Source organism: Meleagris gallopavo, chromosome 17 (assembly GCF_000146605.3).
Source record: "Meleagris gallopavo isolate NT-WF06-2002-E0010 breed Aviagen turkey brand Nicholas breeding stock chromosome 17, Turkey_5.1, whole genome shotgun sequence".
Taxonomy (NCBI): Eukaryota; Metazoa; Chordata; class Aves; order Galliformes; family Phasianidae; genus Meleagris; species Meleagris gallopavo.
Window position 1 is genome coordinate 10,973,945 of NC_015027.2, and position 26,799 is coordinate 11,000,743.

The window sequence follows — 26,799 nt, forward strand, 5'->3', positions numbered from 1 at the left end:
TGGAAGGAAGTACTGTGGTGGGTTACAGGAAGGATCTTGTGCTGACCTCTGTGTTTTCTCAGGACAAGCACGAGTTGCTCTCTCACCTCCGCCCCTCAGAAGGATCCTGTAGCAGGTGCAAGCTCACTTAATGCCTTCTCTTGTAGCATGCTGAGTTGACTTTCCTTCACAGTTTTATGAGAGGGGGTTGTCTGTGTCAGAAGCTACTGCTTAAGCACTGTGGTACACACTTGGTGTGAGCAGAGCAGCACCAGTCAGGCTGTACATACTGTAGCCATGCTGGAGCCCTGTGGGGCTGCAAAGCCCGTGTCAGTGGTAGTAGTTGGTAGTGGTGAGGGACATCTCCTGAATTTGGGAGCATTGCAGTTTGTCTGATCATTGTTCTCTTTTCAGGCTGCAGTTTTTGTGGTCTGAGTTGGAGGCACAGGATAATTACCGGAATGGGACAGGAGGATGGGGGATTTCTTTCAGCTGGATGGAACTGGATTTCAATTTGTGCTCTGGCCAGAGTTTGGTAGATGGAGGTACTATATTTCCTGCCTCAACCAGACTGTTTATTCTGTCAGTTTAGAGAAGGGCTGAATTTTGGCGTCACTCTCTTTAAAATGTTTTCTAAGAGCTGCTTTAGTCGCAGAGTGGCTGGGGATGGGCTTCCAAGAATGGAGTGAGTTTATCTAAAAGGAATAACTTCTGCAGGCTGGGAGGCTGGGTTGATGGGGAAGTGTCTGACTGTGACTGAGGGACAGTGTGAGGCTGCACGCCCTGCCATAAGCTACAGCTACGGCCTGCGGGGCTTGAACTCATCCTCAAACCCCAAATGTGCAGAGAGCCAACAGACAGCTACCAAAATAGTGTTGGACGGGCTGTATTTGCACACCCCTGCAGCCCTGTGCTTAGGGTGGTGGCAGTGCACGTTAGCTGGCCACAAGCCCTGGGTCAGACTCTCCACCGTGGGGCTCAGCGTTTGGGACAGGAAGCTACAGCCACTGCTGCAGCTGGTTGTACTGACCACATGCAGCACGGAGTCTTTGACCACTACCAGCAAATGTTGAAATAGAGCTGCATGTGTGGGCTGCTGTTCTGGGGAAGGCTGGTGCGTTTGGCTGTGTTCTGGTTGGGGCATGGGTGGGATTTGTGGTGGCCACCACCAGGTGATGCTGGAAGCAGCTCTGTCTGTCACAGTATGAGCTCTTGTGGAGCCTTGGGTGCCTTTGCCATCCACCCTTACTTCTAAGGGGAAACGTTAGCTTCAGGGAATAGTGAAGCTTCAGGGATTTTCACCTGTTGCTTTCTGTTGGAGCTGCCCATGCCATGTATTGATACCAGTCCAGACGTTCCTCTTATTCAGCTCTGTGTCCCAGGCACAGCTTGCTCTGATAGCTTGATGAGGAGCAGTAAGCGCCAGCCACTGGCATACATGACAAATAGTGGAGTGGTTTTTCAGCCATGTCATCTGAATTTCCTCTGGGTGGGTCCCAGCAGTGGGAATTATAAATACTGGTGGCTGCTTGGTGCAGGCAGTCCTGCAGTTGTTAGGGCTGGCGAATGACTTACCTCCCATGCATTGGATTTTTCTGTCTTAATAACAATCTGACCCCGCTTGACAGGAGAGCTGAGGGTTGCTGTGTATCCTGGATGTTAACCATCCTCTGTGTTAGGATTATAGTTGGGAAAACTTTAAAATGTCTCCTTCCAAAAATGATTTAGAGAGTAAACTGGCCTGTTTTCCATGCTTCCTATTGATGTGAGTTAGTGAATGCCAGGATTTGAAGAGCATCTCTCTGCACATCCAGTTTTTCAGGTCTCATTCTGAATGTAGCCTTGGATTTTATTGCTCTTTTAGCTTCTGATCCTTTTTTCATTTAAAAACATTGGTTTAGGATATAACGCCGTAAGAACCTACCACTACATTTTTTACCTGGAAGTTAATGCCCATATTCACCTGTTCATGTTTGTCCAATTTCTTACAGTTCTCCTCTGTTTCACTAAGTCAAATTTACCACTGAAAAGGAGATTGCCGACAACAGCGTTGCAGTTCTGGGGCTCCCACTGACGCCTGAAGGCAGCGAGAAGTTGTGCAGCAAGGCTCCAGCAAGTCCTTGGGATGCAGCTTTGAGCATTGCACATGTTTCTTCTGAAAGGCCATTTAGCAGGATAAATATACCCAAGCTCCCCATTCCTTTGCAGTTACTCACAATGTAAATCTGTCTTGCCAGGGGTTGGGTTACCGCCCTGAGCTGTCTCCCTGTATGTGAGCTGGCTTTGCTGGAGCTGAGCAAGGGAAGACTTGTTTGAACCTAAGGAGATTTTTCATGTTTGGATTCCAGGATTTTGTAAAGAGGCTGCTCGGATGAATGTGGGAGCTCAGGGTTTGGTTCTGAAGGTGCAGTTCCCCTCATTCTCTTTAAGGCAACAGCAGAAATCTAGGACCTGAATTCAGCATCTTAAGCTATTAAGAAAAACTTGCTGGAGAATGGTTTGTTATTCTGCATATGGGGATCTGCAGTTGGTCTTACGCCGAGGGTCACAGCTATGACACGTAGTCCATGTCCTCATTTACACCAGTAATTGCAGCTATTTTGCTTTCTATTTCCATTTGCCAAGTCAGTGGCAAATCTGCTGCCTAACCTAGGGGAACGTGGCGTGATTCTGGTTGTGTGGGGGAGGAACGGCAGAGCTGCAGCCACCTGCACTGCACTGTGCTGGGTGAAGTGTTGCAGCACGTGCTCACACATCTCACCCTGATATCCTGGTGTGCCGTGCCTGGGCTGTCAGGGACACGTGGCAGGGTGATGCTGGGAGGTGGGACTATGTCTGAACGCTGCAGCACGGGCTCCATGTGGTGGCCGGGTGAAGAATCCCATCTCTAGCATTGCTTGCTTTCCAGATGTCTCTTGTTTGAAGCAGAGCAGTGTGTGGTTTGATGGGTGTGCATAAGAGGCTTTCAGCTGCTGAACGTGGAAGGCTGATATGTGGAGCACTGGAAGCATCTTGCCTCAGCTGCGTGTCTGTTTCCTTCCCAGCAGATAGGAAGAGGAAGAAAGTGTGACCACCATCCTTTTGATCTGCTTGCTGCACTGGTGATGCTCCAGTGTGCAGTGCCAGCATGGCTTAATGGCTCATCTTCAGCCATGAACTCCATGTGGAAAGCCCAGGTGGTTTTCTCTCTTGTGGCACTAATGCTGGTATCTTCGTGCTGAGGTTCGTGTGTTTCCAGCCCTCTGAGCCTGGAGTCATGCTGGACACTCAGTATGGAAGGCTTCTCTTTAATAAGGAGAAGCAAATTTACCTGTTGCTGATGGGCAGATGGGAATGTTTCAGTGCCTTGTTATGCAGTGGTTTGTGATGTGTTCTGCACTGCTGTGCCACCTCAGTCTGGGAGCATTTCTGATGTGCATGGAAGGCACGGGGGGGAGTGCCCCAACAACATGCTTTGTACACAGGAAGATGTGTGTCAATATCTTTTCTAACCACCTTGCCATCTATTAAGCAGGGCTGAGTGCAGCTCAGATTTATAGAGAAGGGAGTTGCTGTGTTCATCAGTACAAAGGGTCCCCTGTTAGCTGTCAGTTCTATGCCTCAAGGCTGTGCTGTGACCCCAGGTGGGCATTACTGCTCTTTATCAGATGAAACCGAGGAATGTACCCTGGGGCTGCACATGGTTCAGAGCATTCAGAGGACAGCAAGTGCTGGCATGCAGGGATGGTTCAGGATCCTGTGCTGAGAATGCATGAGGTGTGCACAGGGACATGCAGGGTGCCTCTAGAGATAAGTGCTCTTCTCAGTGCGACTTGAACTGGTGGGTGGGACTTCCCCTAAGGTACTGCCGTGCTCTTTCATCTTGCTGGTCGTCTTGATGTGAGGGTTTTTCTGTGGAGAGTTCAATGCACTGGACATCAGCTAAGTTTTCCTCCATCCTCTAACATTGCAGAGCGTGTCGTGCTGCAGTTTCAGTCCCAGGCTGAAGGGTGGGCAGGGCTTTGATAAGACTGGCAGCAGTGCAGTCGGTTTTAGGAGCCACTCATCCGTACCTAATGCATCTGCAGTGTGGGATTGGAAGGCCAGGATCCCAAGAACCCTGTAGATAATAATGACTTTTCTTGCACAAGGGAGAGTCAAACGTACCCAGACTTCTAGATGTCTCAGAGTGCTGTTTAGTAGTAAATTATCAATCATGATATCACTCTTTAACTGTCCCGCCTCCCCATGAAACACAGCATCGAAATGTTACTTGAAGGTGAATGCAGCTCCCACAGCAGGCAGGATGTGGGCTGGGCAACCCTCTGGTGGAGTGTGATTTCCCTTCTGTGTGCAAGCTTTGGGGCTTGTGGTGGAGGTAAGAAAACTCTTCTTCTGTGCCTCTCCCACATCTGTAGGGTGCCGTGCTGAGCAGTGCCAAGACGTGGTGTGCCCTGAGGTGCTCTGTGTGCACAGAATCACAGAATGGCCAGGGTTGGAAGGGACCTCAAGGATCATGAAGCTCCAACCCCCTGCCACAGCCAGGGCCACCAACCTCCCCATTTAATACCAGACCAGGCTGCCCAGGGCCCCATCCAATCTGGCCGTGAACACCTCCAGGGATGCAGCACATGGTGAGCTGAGGCTTTGTGACTGCAGTGATGCACCAGTAGCTCTGTTGATATCGAGTGTCCCTTGTTCTTCCACACCTCCCCTCCTTAGTGCAGAAGTGCTGACACAAGGCTTCAGTGGGCCGAAAGCAGGGGCAGGCTGTAGGTGACCAGGTGAGGTGCATCAGTGCCAAGCCAGCAGCTGCCACACGGGGGTTCCAGCTCCATCCTTACAGGCTGTGGTGGTGCCTTCTGACAGCTGCACTGCTCCATTCTGCTCTGCCCTATGGGCTGTCTAGCACCAAGCAGCTGATGGACGCCTCCTGCAGCCCTGTGCCACGGAGTCGCCTTGGGAAGGAGCACTTCATTAGCTGAGAAATCAATAGAGCCTTTAATATTTCTGTTTAAGAATTGAATATTTCTATTTGTGGAGCAGTCTCTGCAGTGACAGCGCTGCACAAGGCACAGCACCTTTGTTACAGTCATCCAAGTTAGGGCTGCCTGGTCCCTGAGGTCCCTTTTGTGAAAGAAAGATAGGGAGCAATGGCTCTTTTTTTTTTTCCATCAGTAGAACTCCCTTCTTAGCTCCTTCCCTTGCCTCATGTTATGTTCTGATAATTGGAACTGATCCAGGAAAGGACACGTGTGGCTAGAAACAGAAATGGGGATGGGTGTGGGTGGGGAAGAGCTTCCCTCCATCCTGCCAGCGAGCTCAGGGAGGAACAACCGGGCTCTGGGCACATCAGGCAGGTGAGCACAGGGAGAGGGGCTTTGCAGAACACGGGGTGAGCAAAGAGAGTGGGGGATCCTGTGCCAAAGGGGAAGCGAGGTGTGCATGCATTCCTGGAGCTGCCGTGGCATCAGTTGGGAAGTTGAGTGCAGTTGCAGTAACCCTCCAACTACGTGATTCCTCTCCAGCCTTTTCTCCTCCCTCTGCTTCCTGTTCCTCAGTTCTGCCTTGTTTGCTCAAGTCGGGAAGGGGGAGGGAATGGGGGAAGTTAATCATTAAACTGCAGTGTCTCCTTAACTCCTTCGCTGTCTGAGAGCTGAGTGCTCCTGGCATTGCCAGACCCCTCGTCTGCAGACTTGCTGGAATAAACCACTCCATTTAGCTGAGCTCCCTTCTGTGCCATTAGTTAAAAAAAAAAAGGCTACATTTCTGCCCAAGGAACCGTTCAGCAGAGGGTGCTGAGCTGAGGAGGCGAACTGTGTGGAGAGATGGTTACATCTGTCTGTCCTGCAGGGAGGGCTGGGGGTGGAGGGTGGAAAAATGACTTGGGTCCCCGCACGGGGCTGGATGAGCCATACAACCTCATGAGATTTTTACTTCCTGGTACGGTTTGATTTGCTTTTGTCATTGGTGGGGAGAAGCAAAAGCCACACCTTCTTGGGTAGCACTTGGGTTGGAGGTTGTGTGCACAAAACCTCCAGCCACAGGACCAGGCTGAAAAACCTGCAGCTCTTCAGCGTTCTCCTGAGGTATGTCTGTGCCTTTCACTTGGAATCCACCAGCTGTTCTTTTGCTTAAAAGAAGATCAAACTCATTCTTCCCCAGCTGCAGCAAGCTGTATCCCTTAGGAGAATCTGCTCCTGGGCTATTTTGGTCCCTCTGGGAAGATGCCTTTGGTTTAAATGATTTTGGAGCATCTTTCTGGCTAAATGAAAGGTGTGTGGAGTTAATTTAACTCAGTATTTAATTTGCTAATAGCGAATTTGTTATCTGCAGGCAGAAATGCTCTTTTTATTTTTTATTTTTTTGGTCTTTTCTCTTATGATGCTTTGCTTTGTGGAAGAGTTGAATATAAAAGCAGTACCTTCCTGTGTTGTAATGTGATGATGCTGTCCTCCATTTGACCCTTTAATATATTTTTTTGGAGGCTTGCTAAGTGCCTTGGCTGCACTGAGGAAGTGGTTTTGGGCTGGCGGGTGCCAGCCCCTGGGAGCTGGTAGGCAGCCATTAGGATGAGCTGGTTCAGCTCCTCCTGGTCACTTCAGCTCCCTGCCACCCTGCCTGCAGGAAGCTGCTGGGTCCCTCCGCCTGGGTTCAGCCCTCAGCCCCACAATCTGGGAGTTGAGTTCCATGTTGTGCATGGGGGAAGGGCAGCTCCTGCACTCCGACACTGCTGTGACAGCTGGGTCTGTGCACAAGGCAGGGGCATTCCCACGGCCTCTCCTCCAGCTTTGCCCAAGTCGTGTCGCTGGTGTCTGGCTGAACTGCATGTCGCCACAGGGTCCTGCCAGGTATGTGATGATGCTCTTGTCATGGAGAGCGCTGCTGTCCCCAGCAGCTCGGCTCCTCTCTAATGGCCTTAAAGAGTGTGTGCTTGAGCTCGCTGGAGAGCTGGGCAGGCGGCCAGCGAGGCTTTCTGTTGGAGTGTGTGCAGTGCAGACCTGCAGTTGTTCGCAGGAGTTTCCCCCACCCTGGTCTGCAGTCGGCTCAGCGGGGTGGGATCGCAGGACAGAAAACCCAGCAAGCTGGGATTTGCCTGTGAGTCACAGCAGATCAGTACAGGGCTTGGAATGGGTGGAGAGTAGTTTGCAGGAGGAAATCCAGGAAGGCGAAAGGTGGGTTTTCTCCTCCTGCTATTGAGGGAGTGTATTTTTTCCTGCTTTAAGATTTGAGAGGTGCTAACCTTATGCCATGGGTTCCTCTGCCTGGCACGAGCACTGGTGCTTCTAGCGAGTGGAAGTTTTTTCTTCTCTTCAGGAATCTGTGAGCAGGCTCCACCCAGCAAGCTAATTGTTTCCAGGAGAAGAAATTGCATTTACCTGGCAGGCTCTGGAAGCTCATTAACTGTGTGATATGTGCAGAGTATTCTTCTTAAGAAAGCTGAAGCACGTCTTCCTTCTGCCGCGGTGATACAATCATTTGAAAGCTGCATGCTTCTTGCAGTGCCTTCAGCTCTGGAGAAAACCCCTCCCGAGATCTTGTTTCCTGCAAAAAGCAGCGCCTGCAGCCACGTTAAATGACTCCATGATGATGTGGGGCCTGTAATTAGCCTGTGTCAATATCCTGTTGCAAGTCTATCTCTAGGCAGGTTTCTCCTAGGCTGCTTTTCTGCAAAGCGCACGCTGTGTGACTGCAGGTCGCAGTTATTGCATGGTTTTCCATTTAAGACAAAGATCTGAGGCTGACACAGTTTTTCTGACTGCTCTGATACCTCCGAGCCTTTTCTTTGTACTGGAAGTCCGAGGTGCAGCAGCAACTCGCAGCACATTTGGTACATCACCTTAGATGAAAACTTCCTCAAGACTTTCTGATGTGGATATTGTGAACGAGGCAAAAGAAGCTGTTGTCTGGGATTTCACAATACTGTGTGTTTTAATTTTCTTTTCATTCCTGCAGACGCCTTACTGGCAGACCTGGAATCCACCACCTCGCATATCTCTAAGCGACCAGTGTTTCTAACAGAGGAAACGCCTTACTCCTACCCAACTGGAAACCACACGTACCAGGAGATTGCTGTGCCACCACCGGTGCCTCCACCACCTTCCAGTGAGGCCCTAAATGGCACTGTGATTGACCCCTTGGACCAGTGGCAACCCAGCGTATCCAGATACGCCCACCAGCAAGTAAGCATGTGCTGATGGAGGTGGGGAGAGTGTGTGCGTGGTTTGTTGGGACTAGATGAGGGGAGGAAACAGCAAGAAGGGAGGATGACTTTTGGCTTTGGATGACTGGGAAAATGAGGAGAGGAAATATCAAGTAGCAGAAAAGACCTCAAAACCCATAGTTGTTGCTCCAGCAGAGTGGTAGTGTGATGGGATTAGGGTTAGTCGTCTGTCCTGTAGCCTGTAGGAAGCAGGCTGGGACTTTCCAGCTCAGGTCTGCGACTCATAGGCAAATCTGAGGCAAGTGGAAAACAGTTGTTCCTGGTGTAGGGGGATCTGATGGGGGCTGGGTGGGCTATGTAACAGGTTTTTGCTGCTGTACTTGCTCCTGCAGTATGTGGGGTTGCAATACAGTGCGTATATTCTTGTTGCGTTCCCTGTTTCCAATGCAAATTTTATTTCCACAGCCTCAGTCCCAGTCTCCGATATACAGCTCCAGTGCCAAAAGCTCCAGTGCCTCTGTTCCTAGAGACGGGCTCAGCTCCCCTTCTCCCCGTGCCAGTGAGGAGGAACACGTCTACAGGTACCTTGTCCCTGCTAAGAGAGAAGCCTGACTCGCAGGTAGGGCCTGCTGTGGCTCAGGCTGCCTTCTGAAACTGGAAACACATGCTGCACTTCCTGTATATTTTCTGTTCCCTGTGTTGGTTTATATTACCTCATTTGTAAGAGGCTTTTATATTCACTTAAAGTGTTGACCTGGGCCTTCAGTTTGCTCAGCTGTGGAAGAAGTTTGAGGATCCATCAGGATCTGGGTTGTGTTGAGGGATACAATTCAGAGACCAGTGACAAATCTGTCTCCCTGTTAAGCAGCTCCACAGTTCTTTAGGAAGTGGATGGCCTTTAAGTCAGTTGTCTCAAGGAATGCAGTAACCATCACCTAGCAGGATGTGCAATTATTTGGATTTTCAAGTACATTTAAATTTCTTCATGAAAGCTTTAAAACTTCTGTCAGTACTTCTGACATTACCAGTTACTAATTATATTACACTAATGGACAGCTGTTATTGCACTGAGAGGTTGCATGGATGGCCTATGTGGTGAGACAGACCTTCCTGCTAACATGGGGGTGAGAGAGGAAGAAGCTGCCATAGCTCCATCTCTGATGGTCCCATGTGATGAACTCTGTCCCGGGTACCTTTTTATAGGTGTGGGGATGAGTGTTGCTCTCCTGTCATGTTCTAACTATGCTTAGATCTTCATACTGAGCTGAAAGCTGCTTGCAACCAGAACTACTACAGGGTAGAACCAGACGTATCCAGAGATGGCTCAATGGAGGCAGTAATTGCGATTTTTCAGAGGGCTGCATGCAATTAGTACAAAATCAAGATAATTAGGGACCTGAATCCTCCTGTAAAAGGCTCTGGCATGGTCTGGTTCTTGTGTGAATTGGAGCTTGTGTGTTCAAGCCAAGATGAAGTATGTCCTTCTCAGATTGCATTTGTGGACTTTGTTTTCAATCTGAAGAGAAGGATAATAACTGCCTTTATGAAGTTCCATAATTGTCACTAGTGCTATAGGTATGACAGTGCTCAACCTGTTATGAATTAACTTTCTGAGCAGAAGGCTGGATGTGTGCACAAGACAAATTCCCATTTTGGATTTGGGAAGTATCTTTGATCGAATAAGAATTTCTAAAGCATTGAAAGTTATTTGTCTGTTAATAAAACTAGGAGAAAATTATTTCCCTGCTATTGACAGTGGGTCGATTGTTATTAGTGTAGTTGCTGTACAGATCATTGCACTGGTACTGTTTTGCTTTGAAACACTTTGCAGTTGAGCATGGCTAAGTGGGATCTCCCTTATAGCATAAGCTGTAACTACAGGCAGTGCTTTATATATACTCGTGTGTAGGTAAGCCTCTCTAAAGGCTTGTGTGTTGAACACCGTGGAAAATGCTTTCAGATTACTTATAAATTGGTTAGAATTCATCAAAGTAAAGGTTTGAGGACTTGAAAAGAGACCTCATGGCAGCCTTTTGTGGGACACTAAATTTGCTGCATTTGGTAGCTTTGGTAGCTTGAGTCTTGTACTTCACCTCTTCTCCATTCTGCGCTGGCCCTGCATCCCTTGCTTCAGAGGAGAGGTTTTTGCTGCTCGGTGTGCTGTCAGCAGAAACAGGCCCTTTTCCTGTGTGCCAGCTAATGGTTCTGCTGCTGTTCTGTGCAGCTTGGATCTGTAGACACTTAACTCTTTGCTGTAGGACAGTGCAACACAGAGTCCTGAGATCTGAGCCCCTGTCTATCAGTGCTATTTCTTTGCAATTGGCAAATGAAGATGTGGCTAAACAGCAGGTGTGGTGATAGTCATTTCACAAAGCACACAGCTTTCTCCAGAGAGCTAAAAGCCCCAGCCTGAAAAGAACACAGGACCTGTGTAAACTCTGTGAACTTAATATCGAAGTTTCCCTCCATCGTTCTGCTGTGTCTTAAAGCAGAAGTTTTACAATTCTCTTTTATCTCTAGCTTCCCAAACAAGCAGAAGTCTGCAGAACCATCTCCCACAATGACCAGCACCTCTCTGGGCAGCAACCTCTCGGAACTGGACAGGCTTCTCCTGGAACTGAATGCTGTTCAACATAATCCCCCCAGTGGCTTCCCAGCAGGTAAGGAGTAGCAAGACATTTGGTGTTAGTGAATAGCAAGATATTTGGTGTTAGTAAATAGCTTACTTCCCAAAGTAGCAGCCTGCTTCTTCCTTCCAGCATCCTTGCTGAGGAAGATGACTCCAGCCCTTAACAAAGATTCCTTTAATATGCATAGGATCTACTGAGGTTCAGCTGTGCTGAGCCAACTTTAGAAATGACTCTAACTTCACAATTTCAAAATTAGATTATGTTGCGTAGGTCCTTGTGCACTTAAGTTCTAAATATTCTCAAAGATGGAGATTTCACAGGGTTTCTGGGCTGCATGTTGCTCTTTTCTCTCGTTTGCGTGTATACATGGGCCTATGTGTCTGAACAACTCTGCTCCTCTGTTCTAAAGATGAAGTCAGCAGAAGCCCATCACTGCCCAACGTGACTGGACCTCACTATGTCGTCCCAGAGAGCAGCAGCTCTGCAGGGGGGAAGGCTGCACCCCCTACAAAAGAAAAACCAAAGCGAAATGGTGGGCGTGGGATCGAAGATGTGCGTCCCAGTGTGGAGAGCCTGCTGGATGAGTTGGAGAGCTCTGTGCCAAGCCCAGTGTAAGTAGTGTTTTGGTGGATGCAGTGGGGTTGGGCAGGCTGTTATGGGAATAGGGAGTGTGGTGGAGGGACTGATGTTGTGGGACAGTGACAGATAGATGTGCCTTGGCTGTAGGGTGGGAAGTCAAGCAGGAACTTGAAGATGCTCATGCTCTTCTATCTGCTGCAGCTCTTCCTGGATGAAAGAATACTTGAGTTGTGTTACTAGTGGCACATTTTTTTTTTAACTCAGGTTTATAGCTGTCTGGCCAAATGAGTGTTTGGTCATGATCTGTTCGTTAATGGATGGAGGTATGAGCATGTGCACTCATGTTAGACTTGGCAGAGAGACAGGACCTGTGTGTGTTGCAGAAGCTGGATCTGTGGGAGGGCTGGCTAGGGCGAGCAGTGCTGATGACACTTGCCACGCTGTGCTTGTTTAGAGGGGCCGGTGAAGCTTTCAGTCTAGGAGCTCTCCCCCAGGCCTAGATGCACTCTTTAAAAATAAATATATTTTATTTTCATCAGCCCTGCAATCACTGTGAGCCAAGGGGAGGTGAGCAGCCCCCAGCGTGTCACCGCCAGTCAGCAGCAGACCCGTATCTCTGCTTCTTCAGCCACACGAGAACTGGATGAGCTGATGGCGTCCCTCTCTGACTTTAAGGTGCTTTATCTTGACAGCTCGCACCTCATTTTGTCCCTTCCCACACTCAGGCTCTTGCATGTTGGCCACATCTGCTGACCTTAACTGATTTCCTGAATGCCTGCTTTACCTCTCGCCTTGTGGAACTTCCTTTGGTGGTATTTGTGCTGCTATAGGTTCTTGACTGCAATAGTTTCCTGTCGCTGGTGTGGGTAAGGGAATTCTAGATCTGTTTTTCCATCCATTCTGCACTTTGTCTGCATTTGGCAAAGATAATGAGCTTAGTTACTGCTCGCTGCAGGGTGAATTATTTTGCTGTGCTGCAACTGAACGAGAAGTAGGGGAGCATAAGACAGCACCACTCTGCTCCATGACGGGGGCCAGGCTCTTCTGTTCCATGGGCTGACCCTCTGCTGCAGAGTGCTTATACTTTGTGCTTTCCTGAGGAGGGTATTTGGGGCATGCCTAAAGGCATGTGGTATGAGCATTGAAACCTTTGCATCAAGCAGCTGAAAACTTCAAGGGTTTCAATTTTAAAACAATATCAATTATTCAGCTCCAAATAGGATTAAAGACTGAGCTCGTGTGGGTGAAGGATGGCAAACACTATTCAGGATCTTGTTTGCAAATCAGTGTATTGTGTTGGAAAAGAACTGCTACTTCAGTCACAAGTGACACACAAAAAAATTCCCATAATAGAAGAAGTGGAGGAATAACTTGCCAGTGGAGCATCAAGCACTTCTCTGTGTATGTAGATATTTTACAAATGCACACGTTTCTATTCAATTAGGTATACTATCCTTTTTACACTAGGTGGTTAACTGTGGAGTTTATTTTCATGGTTCATCTACCCACAGTCATAGCAAAATAATTTTCCTCTCTCTACTTTCAGCTTGTTTGCTTACAGCATTGCTGAATTATTCCCTTGAATTTGTTCTGAGAGAGGTGGAGAAGCAAATACCTAATATGTTGTCATTGTTGGGTGTGCCTTTCTTACATACACGTGCAAGTCTGCTTTGTAATCCTACAAAGGTTCCAAACTCTCTTACATTTTCCTCATATGGAAGAATCTGCAAATGCTTGGTGGTGTTTCTTGCTTGTGATAACCTCCATCTCCTACCATGAATTTGGTCCCGAGGCAGTCAGAGCTGAGCAATGTTTTCTGAGAAGATGTAGATAGCTGAGAAGGCTGCATGCTCCTCGGGACTTTGCTTGCCCTGTACTTATTGGCTTTAATTCAAGTCTGCAGTCTGTGACTCACATACTTGACTTTGTGAGACTCAAGGAGCAACTCGCTGTTTTCTCTGGACTTAATTTAGTACGTATTTAGTCACTGAAAATAGTGATGCCTTACTGGCGCTTTTCTTTTTCCATATTAGGTCCTAGGGCAGAGAGCAGGCTATCAGCAAGTATCTGTTCCATGCAGTTGAAAAATTGTGCTGTTGTGAAGCTGGAGAGAGTTCCCACCTGTGCTGCTGGCAGCGTACCCTGCCTCGCTGCTTCTGCGTGCTGTCAGTGCCAGGGCCTCCTGCTGCTTTATCAGGGCTCAGAAAACAAGCTCAAGGTGTGGTTGCTGCCACCAGCCTTTGCACCTTGGTGAGCTTTGGCAGCAGGGGACGTCCTTGCCCAAAGCAGGCCTTTTTGTTTTGTGCAACTCCAATAAAAACTGCATGAACGAGGCTAGATGCTTTCTGTAACACTGCCCTCCTTCCTGGCTTCTTTTCTGCTTGAACTCTAAAAGCAACCTGAAATGCAACAGGATCTCAAGATTTATAAATGCAGTGTTAGGGTTTTTGAAAGGCATTGAGCTCGTCTGTCTAAATGTTTTTCCCTACAGAACCAGCAACACGATTTCTGTAATAGTTTCTCTTCTATTATTATTGTCACTGGCTGCTTTTGAACAGCTACTTTACTTTTTCCTGTTTTTCATTTTCCTTCCAGTCCTTTTTCTTTGTTTTTACCTCCCCTATTTGTGCCAATGGGTGGTGCTGACTTCTCTGTAAAAATGATCTAAGCTGTACCATTGACAGGGTGTAAGGGGGAGAAGTGGGGTCTTTCCCAAGGCTGAAAAAGAAAAGGCTGTCATTCACGTGCCAGACTTGTGTGTGGTTGCAAGAAAAAGGACAGAGGAACGAAGTGCAGTATGTAATTAGCTGGAGTTGGTGGCTGGTACAACTACAGGCCCCAGTGGATGGCAGTGGGAGAGGTGGCAGCACCAGTGTTTGACTTCTGTCATAGCCAAGTGTAACAGATGCTATTACAGACTGATACATTACCCTTTTATCATCTCTTGCTCACTTTAATGAGTTGCTTGTTCTCTTTGCTTACAGAATCCATTTGATTTTGGTTATCTAGCTCATCAGCACTGAGATTACTTAATGCACTTGGTTCTTTTGCCTCTGACATTTCTGTGTAATGTGACGCCAGCTGACTGCACATTGTGCTGCTCGTGGTTAACTGTTATGTCACTTGTGTATTTAGCCCTTGCTCTTAATTTGGAGTTAGTATGTTTTTAGTATGCTGGAAATATTTGCTTCTGAGCAAAATGACAGCCTTACCTTGCAAACAGCTGACTGTTTTAGAAAGTCTGGAAACTGAGTAAGTGAACTATAGTATTACACCCATTTACTTGTACAGGTATGTCCACGTTAGACAAAATACAGGGAGGAGGGCAATATGAGGAAATTCCCTTTTTATTTTAACTAATTAATGTACTTGCTGGTTCTTTTCATCTTGATTTGCTCCTGGAAATGAGGAGCAACATTAATTGCAGTCCCCTATTGCTTTCTAAGATGCCTCTCCATGGCACTACTTGGAGACTTCACCAGTGTGTGTGCTTGCTGGCTCCTGACCCCTTGGCCTGGGAGCTGCTTAGGTCACCTGCAGGTATCTGTCTCTTCCTGCTATTGGCAGATGATGTTTGTGTTCTGGTTAATTTTTTCCTTTTATTCATGACAAGTCCCCATACAGGTAAGTGAAGACTGAGCTGTTGCTACATTAGGATGTGAGCGTCTAACTTCTTAAAGCTTTTTCAAAAAACACAGTGAAGAATCAGAGCATATCTTGATATCTGTTGGATTTGGAGATCTTTGGATAGGTTTTTAAAAATGACAAGGGTTCTGCGTTGGCCTTAGTTTGACCTACTGTGTGAACTTGGCTAAGGCAATGTTCTGATTTTTCTCTCTTTGGAAAAAAAAAAGGTATAATGCCAGATTGTCTCCTAAGGCTCAGCCAGGAACCACTGAAAACAGGAAAAGGAGGATCCGTGATTCTTATTTTCTTTTAAACACCCTCTGAGCCAAGGAGAACCAAAAACTTGGTATCAGTCACTCTTATTAGGGTATATTTTGGATTAAAATGAATACTGATCTTGTTACCATTGAAATGTGGAGATTGTGACCTAAGTAGAAGAGGTTGATCTGGCAATCTAAGCAAAGCTTAAAAGGGCATGGAATGACTGGCAAATCTGTTGTGATTCACTGTATATCATGTCCAAGGTGAGATTGATTTTGTGAGTAGAACAAAGCCCACGTCATCTGCTTTTGCTGTGCATGCCCTGGGGCTTTGTTTTCATTGCTGTGAACTCAGGCAACTGGAGCGCGTTGTTAGTGCATCGAGAAGAAAATGTCATGGTTTGTTCTATTCATCGATTGCCTTTTATTTTTTTTCAGCTTTGAAATATAGAATGTACATAGCTGAGTATGAGTAAGTTGCTAATGTGACCTTCACTCACAGTGCAGACATTCCTGGGCTTGTAGCTGGCTTCCTGGCAGCTGCTGCGTGCCCCCATCACACTGCAGGTGAACACATGAGGTGTTACGTAAGAGGGTGGCAGAGAAAAACGATCTCGATGGCTGTTCAGCTTCATATCCTGTGATCTCATGCAAAGATCAGCACAATGTCACATTGATTCTCCTCTTTGCTACCCTGTTCTCATTCCTGTTTCTCTGATGTAAGGCTTGGGGTCAACATGGCTCCTGATTTGGAGATCACAGTTGTTGTAACGCTTTATACCACGCTTCCTTTTTTTCTGCCCTCTGTTTCTTATTTCTTATCTTTCTTTTTTTCTCCTTCTTTCTTCTCTCTCCTTTTTACAGACTATGTCTCTGATTCCTGAACCCTCCCTAGAACCGGTTCCCGATTCAGCAGATGCAGACTCCAGCAGCATTCCTCCCAGTTTAACAGTGCTATCCCCTTCCAAATGCCCTTCTGTCAGGCACAGCGGGGATGTGGCAGTGCCAGCAGCTTCCCCCTCAGCAGTTCTCTGTGCTGAGGAAGGCAGTAGCACTGTAGTGTGGCCTGCTTCAGGGCAGTGTGCCACTCTGCCACGCGTACCCTCTTTGCCACAAATGGTCCCTGTGCCCCCTCCACGTGTCTCTTCTGTTTCTGCTACTCGTGGGGAGCAGATGGCTTCTGCAAGTTCAGTGAGGCTGACTGGAAAGCCTGACTCTTCCAGGAGGACTTCCCAGGCTGTGCCCAGGGCTGAGCTTCTGTGTAGATCTGTTAAGGTGGAGGCACGGGGCCTGGAGCTGGCAAAAGAGAGTGAGAAAAAGGAGCAGGGAAGTGACCCCAAACTCTCAAGCGTCTCAATTTCAAACACTGGCATAGGTGGTCAAGGGAAAGAGCAGGCAGCTAAAGAATTGGATCAGCAGGGAGTGTTCAGGGATAATTCAGCTCTTCCTTCTCAGGGCAGAAGTGTGAAAGCAGCTTTAGATGAGCTGTGGGCCCTGGAGCTATCTGAGCATGTACCAGAAGTACACAGAAAGGGTGACAGCGTTTTGAGTCCTGTGTGTGACCCTTCTGTTGTGGCCCCGGATCAGTGGGGTGACTTCCCAGACACTGAAAAACAGTTGGGCGTCGCTGTGGAGCGAGGAGAGGAGCAAAAGGCTGAAGTATCACCTGAAATCCAAGTAGGTGGCTGTCCTGAGCTGGTCAAGAAGAGGCAGGGCAGAGAGAAAACCCCCAGAAAGGCAGGTACTGCTAACATGAACAAAGCTGGAAAAGATGGAGAAAATGAGCAGATCAGAAGCTCTGCAGTTGCTCCAGAATCTCCTGAAAAAACTCGGAAAGCTGAATGGGATTTGCCGTGCCTCTCCAAACCACCCATTGAAAGGATTTCTGCATCAGGCCAGGCAGGCGCTGAACGAATGTGGGAGGAGGATGAGCCCTAGCTAGGGCTGTCCTAACTGCACTAACGTTTTGTGTGTGGTGTGAGTGTGCCTGGGCCCACCCACACTAACAGCATGTGGTGCTGAGCAGCGTTACTGACAGCTGCATGTCATGGAGGCTTTAAGTCCTCTGCTTTGTCCTGTGGTCTGTTCTGCAGGTCGGTCAGCAGCACAGAACATGGCAGAGTGTAGGGACTGCCCAGTGAAATGGGTTTTTATTCCTTAAATGGAATAAGACAGATGCTTAGTCCATAAAGGCCTCTGAAAAGTTAAAGGGCTGATTCACTCCTCTGGAGGATGTCCCTCTGCCTTTTTAGGTCTTGTTGTTGGACCTGTTAGTGTTCCTTCCAGCTCTGGATGTACGCTTTGTGCACCAGACCAAGAGTCTTGTGCTTGTAAAGGGCAAACACTGAAAGTCTGCCGTGTTTCTTTGTGATGCTGAAGTTTCTTTAATGCTCAGTGGAATGGTTGTGCTGCACCTCGTATCTTGGCTTTCTGCTGGGTAATCTTTCCCTTCCTTTTCTAGATAGTTATTTTTGGCTACAGTGGTTATCCTTACAGAGTTTTTCCTTGCACTGAGTCACTGTTCTGGAGTGTGCCAAGAAGGATTTTGGCATTGTGGAATTAATGTAATCACTCTTCCTGCATACATTTGTCACTAATGGCTTGAGTTTGTGCTGTTGTATCTTGAGGCTTGCTCTTACTCTTTTCTGTGCTGACACTATTGCCTTTTTCATCTAGATTAAGTCTTTAATCAAGAGGACAAAAGAAACCTCCAATGTGCATCCAATGAGTCGTGACCTCTCTCCAAGGCGTAAACTAGGTCCTGCAATATTTCACAAGACTGAGTCCCAAGATCGCTTGATTGAAGAGCTGCAGGACAGACTGGGAGTTGCTAAACAGGAACAGGAGGAGCGAAAAAGCCAGGATGGCTGGCTGACAGAGGGGGTCATTATCACTGCCCGACCCCAGGGGGAAGAGCAAAATGGTGGACAGCAAATAGAGAAGGTAGAAAGTGAGGGGAACTTCCTTCTGGGAACTTCTGGGAAATTCAAGCATGTTCCTCTGTCTAGACAGCATTTTGTGGAGGTGTATGTTAGGTTACACCTTAAACAACATGGAATGAAGAACTAACTCCCCCTTCTCGGCTTCTTCTGACCTAAAAACTAAACTGGCTCTCAGTTCCTAGTTCATGTTTAAGAATTGGAGTGATATCTAAGGGTGCTGGTAATGGTATCTTTTTGGGCAATCTGCTGCTATTGCATATCAAATACCCGTGTGGGTATTGTTTGAAAACCCTTCTGGGAGGCTTGTCAGAGAGGATGCCTTGTCTTTCCCAGTACGTGCCTGTGCAGGAAGTTCTGGGTGTAAGATGGTGCTCTTCCTTAGAGCTACACAGAGAAGCAAACTTTCTGGTTCCCTTCTCTTTTTCCCTGTCCCTTGGTTCTTTGCTGCTTTTTTCCCCTTGGATAAAGATGGTAACCACCAGAGGCCTCTGTCCTTACTTGCTTTGCTTCACTGTGTGGCAGTGAGGTTGATGTCCCAGTTGTGCTCTGATGTAAACCAGGGAGGTTCAGAAGAGCAGGAGGGAGAGCACGAGGCAGCAAAGATCATTACTCACTGGTCTGTGCTTCCAGCCTTCCTGTTGCAGGAGGTGCTTGTTGCTTCCTCTTTGGATTTACTCACTTTTCTTCCCTGTCTTTCTAGGTAGTATTCCCTCCAGAATCCCCACACCCTCGAAGGAGGACAGTCTCTGTTTCAGCCTCTCCTCCGCTCCAACCTTCCAATGAAGCTGTGAAGACAGTCCCTGCTAATGCTTCTCCCTCTCATGTACCAGCTCAGCCCTCCCATGCACTAGCTACCTCAGCTCCGTGTCCAGTCTCCTCCTATTCCTTCCGCTTGGCTCCCCAGCCACTTTTCCAGTGGGAAGCTTCTGATGCTGATTATCATGAGCTCTCTGTTGTGGGCACCCCTCCTTCTGAAGATCCTAGGCACTCTTCTCCCCAGACCTGGACCCCTAGCACCAAGACAGTCGTTTCTGTTGGCTGTCAAACGGAAGATGAGGCTTTCTTCCCACGGATGCAGGCAGGATTCTCTTTTCTGCTTTCTTTTTTATTTAATTTTAAGCAGAGTGTTGTCCAGCCTTTCCACTGCTGTCAGCTTGGTAGCTCAGTAGATATAATGTTCAGGTGAAAGCTGGCTCTGAACCACTTAATGAAACAGCAGAGTCATTAGTGGTATCAAATCAATGCCAGCTGTGCCCGCCTAGCACTGCAAACTACCTGGTTGTGCACTGATCTGCTGAGCTGTGGGTGCTTTCTGTCTGCCTTTTGTGCAGCAGGGATTGTGATTTGTTTCCCTCTGAGATGAAGAAGGTAGCTCTGAAACTCAGGTCTCAGCCCTCCCTGCCACAATCTCTCATGAGATGGAAAGAGGAATGGAAAACTGACAGCGAAATCTCAATTCTTCCTGTGCTTACCCATGTGATGAGGTTTCCCTGTTGCATTTGGAGGAGGAGCCGATGCTCTGTGCCTCCTGTCAGGGAGGGGATGCAGCCCTGGGATGCTAGGAAGTTGTAATACACGTGAGCAGCGCAGCGTTATGCCATGCTATTTGTACAAGCAGCTAGCCAGCCTCTGCATCCTGAACTGTTGTACTTTTCAGGTGACCTCTGCTCCTCCCCTCATCCGCAGTGCCAACCTGCTGGCTGCCTGTGCGCCCCTGGGCCCTCCCAGCCCTGAGAAGGCAGGAACTCCTTTGTTTCCTCTCAGCATGGTGTGCTCTTCGGGTGGATGTGTGTGCTGGGAGCTGCTCCTGGAGCTTGCAGCATAGTGATCATAGCTGCTGTCTGGTAGCACACGGTTTGGTGCTCATACAGCACCCAGCTGAATCGGAGTGCTGGTAGGTCTTGTGGTGAAGGGGCAGCTTGAAGGGCCTTTGCATGACGGATTTTGTGGATGCTGTGCTGTGTCTTCTTCAAATAGCAGGCATTGTGTGCAGGAGGTTGGAAACAAACTTGTGAACTGGCAGGAAGGCTGAACCAAATAGTGATGGTGGTATCCTCAGGTCATTGGGTCTGCACTGAGGTCATCTGCATGGGCCACACCAGCAAGGCACAGCAAGTACTGTGTTTCTATGTGTTGAATTCTTCCCCTCTCCTTTCTTTCCAGATGGTATTTATGATTTGTCTCTGTGTAATCTGTGCCTTGTGGCCACAAGCCCCTGCTTAGTGAGAGGATACGATTCTTTTAGCTCTGCCCAATCCTTTTCCTTGTGCTGTGCCATGCAGAAAGCCCTGACCTTGTCCTGGGACTCTGCCCTGGCTCTGTGTATATGGGGCCCTGCTGTCCCTCTCCTGTGAGTCTCCTTGTTGTGGAGTGTTTTGGAGATGTTCACTGTAACCATTTGGTAGCAGGTAACAGCTGTATGGCAGAGGGTTTATTCCAGGCTCCAGACACTGGGGCTTTTCTGTGCTGCTGAGCTGGGAAATTATTTGTCATGAGAATTTTTCTACAAACAAGTGGAAACCAAGGTTTGTCACTGAGTCAGCTGGTTGGCTACAAGCACGACTGGCTGCAGGACAGGGAGTAGAGCTCCTCCAGTGGCTGGAAGGGCAAATTCTACCAGGGCTCTGGAACACTTCAGGAAGTCCCGCTCCCCTGCCCATATGGCACCTAGTGGGTCGTTCACAAGTGTGGATTTCACATCTGTTTTTAATCTGACCCCCTAGCAGGAGAAAACATGCTTCACAGCAGCATCTCGGGCGGGGACTTCTGTGGGTCTTTCTAGGCCTGAGAGTAGCTATTGCAGTGCAGTCAGCTAAAATAATCTATATCTCATTACTGCAGTTCTCCTGTAAAAGCAGCTTTGGTGTCCAAGGAGAGCACATACTTTGTTCCTAAGTTGTGAACCTAAGTAAAACTTCTCTCCCTGTTCTCCTCTGGGAAGCCCTTCCAAGCTGTGTGTACTGTGGCAGTGTGGAGTTCCAGAAACTGCCTCTGGGATGAAGATTGTATGGAAATGCTTCCCTGTGCATTTCCAGAGGTCCAACAACAGACGTGGCAGTTTTTCCATTGCAGCCCTGTCTGCTCAGGCTCTGCTGTGGATGCACTGCCCTCTGTGTGGGTAAACAACAGGCAGCTTGAAGGGAATTTCCTTCCTGCTTCCACTTGCTTAGCTTTGGCGTGGGATGGGGGCCACCTGATGGGGCAAAGGAGATTTGGCAAAAAAGGAAATGTACATAAAGAGTGCAGATGGAGGAAAGGGAGATCTAGATGAAAGGGAGATGGAGAGTGGAAGAGAAATCCCTTTAAGAAGGATAGAGAGTGGCAGTAGGGATAGAAAGAGGTCAAAGGGAAGGGGCCCTCTGGATGGTGTCTGTGCTTTGACAGCTGGCCAGGAACTGATGAGGTAAAGGGAGATTTTTGGCAGAGGCTTACAGAGCACTGTACTGAGTGTTTGGGAACAGCTAGTAACTTCTACTGCGTGTACAGCAAAAGAAAGTCAAATCCTTAGTTGCCAGCTCTGCTGTTTTACATCCCAGGGTCTCTGCATGTCTCTGCATGGGCAGAATGCGTGTACTTGATCCTGGCTCTCCCAGGCTTCTGCAGAGAGCGTAGCTGTCTCCTAGCAGTCTCTGGTTTGTCTCTACAGAAGTGCCACTGGCAGCAAGAGCAGAGATATTTCTGGGAAGTGCAGCAACGTTTGCTATATGATCTTTGTTTCCTCTTCCCTACAGTTCATGGCACAGGGGAAAGCCGGTGGCAGCAGCTCCCCACCATCCACCACCCCCAAGCCTGGCAGTCAGCTGGACACCATGCTGGGAAGCCTGCAGTCTGACCTGAACAAACTGGGGGTAGCAACAGTCGCCAAGGGTGTGTGCGGAGCCTGCAAGAAGCCGATTGCTGGGCAGGTGGGTTGAAGGTGCTGTCTTATTGCTGAGCCTTGGCCTGCAGCTGGGAGCAGTGGGGAGGGTTTCTTTCGTGAGGCTGAAGAGACTGGAGATGCTGGAGAAACTGAAGTACTCTATTTATCCACTGGCTAGGTACGCTGTAAGCTCCTCCAGTGACCTCTACTCTGCCCTTGAGGGACTGCCCTCTCCTGAGATGATAGGTAATTCAGTTTTCATGCTACCCCAGTCCAGGGCTCACTTGAGTAGTAGAACTTGCCATTCTTGCTGACCTCCAGCTGGTATCTTGTCATGTGGTCTGGGGAGAGCGAGATGGAGCTGTCCTTCATAATCTGTCTTCCCAACAGGTAGTTACAGCCATGGGGAAAACCTGGCACCCTGAGCACTTTGTCTGCACCCACTGCCAGGAGGAGATTGGGTCACGGAACTTCTTTGAGCGGGATGGGCAGCCCTACTGTGAGAAGGACTACCACAACCTCTTCTCTCCTCGCTGCTACTACTGCAACGGGCCAATCCTTGATGTGAGTTCCTGGCGAGGTGCTGCAGGCCTTGCTGTTAAAAGCTCTATCTGTGTGTCCTGTGTGAAAGATGTTTATAGGGGCTTCTGTTTTGCCTTTGCCCTGGCTCTGAAAGGCAAACGACTCGATCTGGTACAATTTTTACATTAATGAGGTGGTTCAGTCCCCCTCACCTTCCCTGAAGCTGTAATCCTTTGAAACTCCACGTGGTTTCATCGTTCTGATGATGACTCCCCAGCTCTTTTCTGCTGGTAGCCTGTAGTAACAGCACCAGTCCTACTCCTGAGAGTTGGAGGGGCTCTGTGTAAGGGAGGAAGCAGTGTGTAAGGTCTTTTTAGGGTTTAAAAAAAAAAAAAAGTATCCCATAGGGAAGGTCTAAATGAGCTAGAAACAGGGAAGAATTGACTCGGCTCTATAAAGAACAATCTATTTTGATGCATGCAGTTGTCAGCGTCGACTTAAATGTGTTCTTCCCTTCCCTCTTGCTCACCTCCAAGCTGAAGCCATGATTTAATGTGACTTTTCTTTGTGTCTTCTTCTGAACAGAAAGTGGTGACGGCTTTGGACAGGACGTGGCACCCTGAACACTTTTTCTGTGCCCAGTGTGGAGTTTTCTTTGGACCTGAAGGTATTACTGATTAATGTGAGGGGAAAACATTCTCCTTCCTGAACTGCAGACAAGTGTGTAAGGCAGAGCTGCTATTAGGGGCCGGCTTGAGTTGACAGGAAATACTGGAGATGGAAGTTCCAAGGGAAGTAGCTGTTCATGGGGGAAGGATCTTACCAGAAATCTTTTCACTCTCTTCCTCTCTATAGAGGATGAGCATGTGTGTGCATGGGACAGGCAGGGCAGCAGAGCAAGAAACAGCTGCCTGCTGTGTGTTAGGGGAGAGGAAGGGTGATCCTACCCCCGCTGCTTACCCCACAGAGCTTGGCTGCCGTAGATGAGGGTCTGGAGCTGATGATCTTTGCCTTTGTTCTTCTTTGGCAGGATTTCATGAGAAGGATGGCAAAGCCTATTGCCGCAAGGATTACTTCGACATGTTTGCTCCCAAGTGTGGAGGCTGTGCCCGGGCTATCCTGGAAAATTACATTTCTGCCTTAAACACCCTGTGGCATCCTGAGTGCTTTGTCTGTCGGGTAAGAAAACCAAGGTCCTTTGTTGCTGCTGGACCTCTGTCCTTCACATCCTGCAGGCATCTGGTCCCTTATCGGGAAGGAGGAATCTGTGGGGTCATGGGAGACCACCAGCACCACGAGATAAAAACGTCAGCAACCAAACACCTTCTTGCTCCTCTGCCTGTTTACATGAAACCTTCTTGCTGCATTGCTCTTTCTGTTCCCAGCTGCGATTAAAGGGCTTCTGCAGCAGTGCACAGATAAACAGAGACATGTTTTGTGACCTTTAAACAATTATAAGCTAAGCTTCTCTCTAAGCACTTGCCTCAGCGATCAGATTTTGAGGATCTTCCTCTCATGCTCCATCTGACAACGTAAACTAATGAAACTGACCTTGTTCAGACAAGCATGCATGTCAGTGGAATAGTGGCAGGCTCCATACAACAGGCATAATAAACAGGAATACTGCAGATTAAATGCTTGGCACTCTTTCAGAGAGCCTTGCAAATATTATCTCTTACAGGCCCCAAGAGAAGAGCAAATACAAGCCAGTGTTTCCTAGAGTGAAACAAAAAGGCAGAGGCCAGATTAAGCAGCAGAATCACGAGCTGCTGGTTCCTGCTGTTCAGGGCACTGCACTGCCTGTCCATTGCTGTCTGGCTCCTGCAGTGGTGTGTGGGGAATGGAGCCAGAAAATGGCAGTGCTTGCTGCGTGGGGCCAGGCAGGGCCAGGCTTTTTGTGCCAGCATTGAGATTTTTTTCATGCAGTTCTGCTTTCCTCTCTGCTGTCACACTGCTCGTTTTAGTGGGGCTGGCTCTGATGTCTTCCAAGACACAAGGCAGGATCTTCTCCATTTTGCCAAAGCAGAGAAGACTTTTCAACTGTCCTGCTGAGAGAGGAGGCTGTTTATTGGACTAATTGTCTGCATTAGATAAGTTTGGACTTGTTGTAGGCAAATGGTGTTTGACCATGGTGTTGTGAGTGTTTAGCTACTGGTGGCTCTGCATGTTGTTTGCTGGGCTCTTGTTTGTGCTGGGGTCCAGCTGAGCTTTCTCTGTGGGAAAGAGGTTGGTGTCTGGGCTGGCAACAGCAGGATTCTGGAGATCTGGCTTCTACTCTGGGCCCTTCTGCTGCTGTGTTCAGTGAATGGAATCCGGATCCTGTGCAAAGCATATCTCTAATGCCAGCTGTGCTGGAGAGACTGCTTTTGAAAACGTTCTTTTTTGTCATTTGGAACCAGCCCCACATTCATTGCATTTTGCTATAAGAAAACTTTGTTGGTCCCTGTCCTCTGCTTCCCGCTGTGGGGAAGCTGGGCTGAGATTAGGAGTTAAAAGGAGAGGAAGGTGCTGCAGTGTTTCCTGTCCCAAGGGAAGGAGTGTTCCTCCTCCTGCCTGGTAGCTGGTTTTATTTCCTTTGTGCGAGGGAAGCCAGCTGAAGCCATGGCTGTTTCCCTTCCTTGTGGCTGTACCTGTCCATCTCTCAGCCTTTCCTTGGAAGCTCTTCTCAACAGACAGGAGTTTGGTTCGGTGCACGGCAGGATGATGAAAGGCAGCAACTCACACTGCCTGCGGCGCGGCCCGTTTGTGCCACAGAGCTGAGGTTTGTGAGCTGCCCACGTCCCCAGCTCATTGCTGAATCTGTCTCCTTCTGCTTTCTCCTCTTGCAGGAATGTTTCACACCATTCATCAACGGCAGCTTCTTTGAGCACGACGGGCAGCCCTACTGTGAGGTGCATTACCACGAGCGCCGCGGCTCGCTGTGCTCTGGCTGCCAGAAGCCCATCACAGGACGCTGCATCACTGCCATGGGCAAGAAATTTCACCCCGAACACTTTGTCTGTGCCTTCTGCCTCAAGCAGCTCAACAAAGGAACCTTCAAAGAACAGAACGACAAGCCCTACTGTCAGAACTGCTTTCTCAAACTCTTCTGTTAAAGGCATCATAGATGGGAGCTAAGCATCTTTCTGCTGCCCCTTGTGGCAGTTCTGTCTCTTTGAACATTACTGTGATTTAGAAACCTTACCAGGCAGGGGAGGGGGCGGGTGGCAGTGCTCAGTGCTGCTGCAGAGAGGCAGTAGATCCAGAGATGAGACGGACCATTAGACTGGAAATGCCCTTGCTGTGTCTCAGTAGAGAGAGGCTCGGTCCCCTCATTACGGTGTGTCTGTGTATGACTGACAGCTGAGCTTAGCCCCAGAGCTCCACCAGGGGGGCTGTCCTCAGCCCCTCCTGCCAGGAGCGGCTTTGTGTGTAGGATTCTGCCTTTGTCAGCTCTGGGCAAACCCTGACACTTGCAGACAGCAGTTTTGACACCTGGCACAGCGAGGGCACCCCAGGATCTCGGCAGCACCCTGCCTCTGCTCCTAGAGCCACGTGGCATGTGTGACTTACAGATCAGAGCCTCAGCACAGGCTGCCACGGCCCTGCAAGGGTCTCTCCAGTTCCATTACACTGTAAGGAGTTGATACCACTTTTTTTTGTTGTTGTTGTTTTAAGAGGAATGAAGGTGTTACTCTGTGGGTTCTTCCTGGTTTGTTACTCCATGCCTCTTCTCAGCATGTGGGAAGCAGTGGGTGCTGTCCCCCTTCACAAGTGTGGGTGCAGGGAGTCAGAGCACAGCATTACCGCCCATCCCAGCAGGAGTGCACGTTTGTGTCAGGGCCTGAGCTCTTCCCAGGGAGGGGGGAAGAAGCGGAGGGGTTTAAGAAGCCAGGAACCAAACCAAGTCCTAACTTTCTCTTTCTTCTTCCTCTCTTTGCTAACGAGAGCTGCCAGCCTTCGGCCCTTCCCCTCTCTGTGCTCCCGTCCCACGTGTGCTCCTAAGAGATGCTACAGCAATAACTTTTATACTGACTGTTATGCCAAACCCCGGGCGGGCTGTGCGACGCGCCCGGTTTTACTACGGGAATGAATACTGTATCCTGTCTTTGATAAGATTTCTACACTGATTTTCGAATTCGTATCTAATTTGCTTTTAATCCTCTTATACAGAAATTGGTTTTGAAGTGATTTGAAAGAGAGCGACTTTTCTATCAGCGCTGCGGTGGCGGTGCCGTTCAACCCAACGGGCGCGGGGCGCCGCTTAGTGCGGCGCGGG

General features: G+C 48.6%; 1 protein-coding gene across 9 annotated transcripts in view; it reads left to right on the forward strand.

Moving 5' to 3' along the window:
• Nucleotides 1–26,711, forward strand: part of PXN (paxillin) — a 35,949-nt gene extending 9,238 nt beyond the window's left edge. For 2 of the 9 annotated variants that reach the window (XM_010720474.3, XM_010720471.1), the window contains exons 2-15: nt 7,915–8,141; nt 8,588–8,703; nt 10,643–10,782; nt 11,162–11,363; nt 11,871–12,006; nt 16,083–17,117; nt 17,895–18,161; nt 18,861–19,238; nt 19,818–19,898; nt 21,892–22,065; nt 22,410–22,583; nt 23,127–23,208; nt 23,572–23,720; nt 25,370–26,711. In XM_010720474.3, coding sequence (XP_010718776.1) covers nt 10,683–10,782; nt 11,162–11,363; nt 11,871–12,006; nt 16,083–17,117; nt 17,895–18,161; nt 18,861–19,238; nt 19,818–19,898; nt 21,892–22,065; nt 22,410–22,583; nt 23,127–23,208; nt 23,572–23,720; nt 25,370–25,636 — 3,045 coding nt within the window. In that variant the 5' untranslated portion in view covers nt 7,915–8,141; nt 8,588–8,703; nt 10,643–10,682 and the 3' untranslated portion in view covers nt 25,637–26,711. Of the gene's footprint in view, nt 1–5,944; nt 6,048–6,210; nt 6,235–7,423; nt 7,790–7,914; nt 8,142–8,587; nt 8,704–10,642; nt 10,783–11,161; nt 11,364–11,870; nt 12,007–16,082; nt 17,118–17,894; nt 18,162–18,860; nt 19,239–19,817; nt 19,899–21,891; nt 22,066–22,197; nt 22,266–22,409; nt 22,584–23,126; nt 23,209–23,571; nt 23,721–25,369 lie in introns of those variants that run through there. The other 7 variants (XM_010720473.3, XM_010720472.2, XM_010720469.3 and 4 more) reach the window with 7 other exon arrangements.
• Nucleotides 26,712–26,799: the final 88 nt, after the last annotated feature.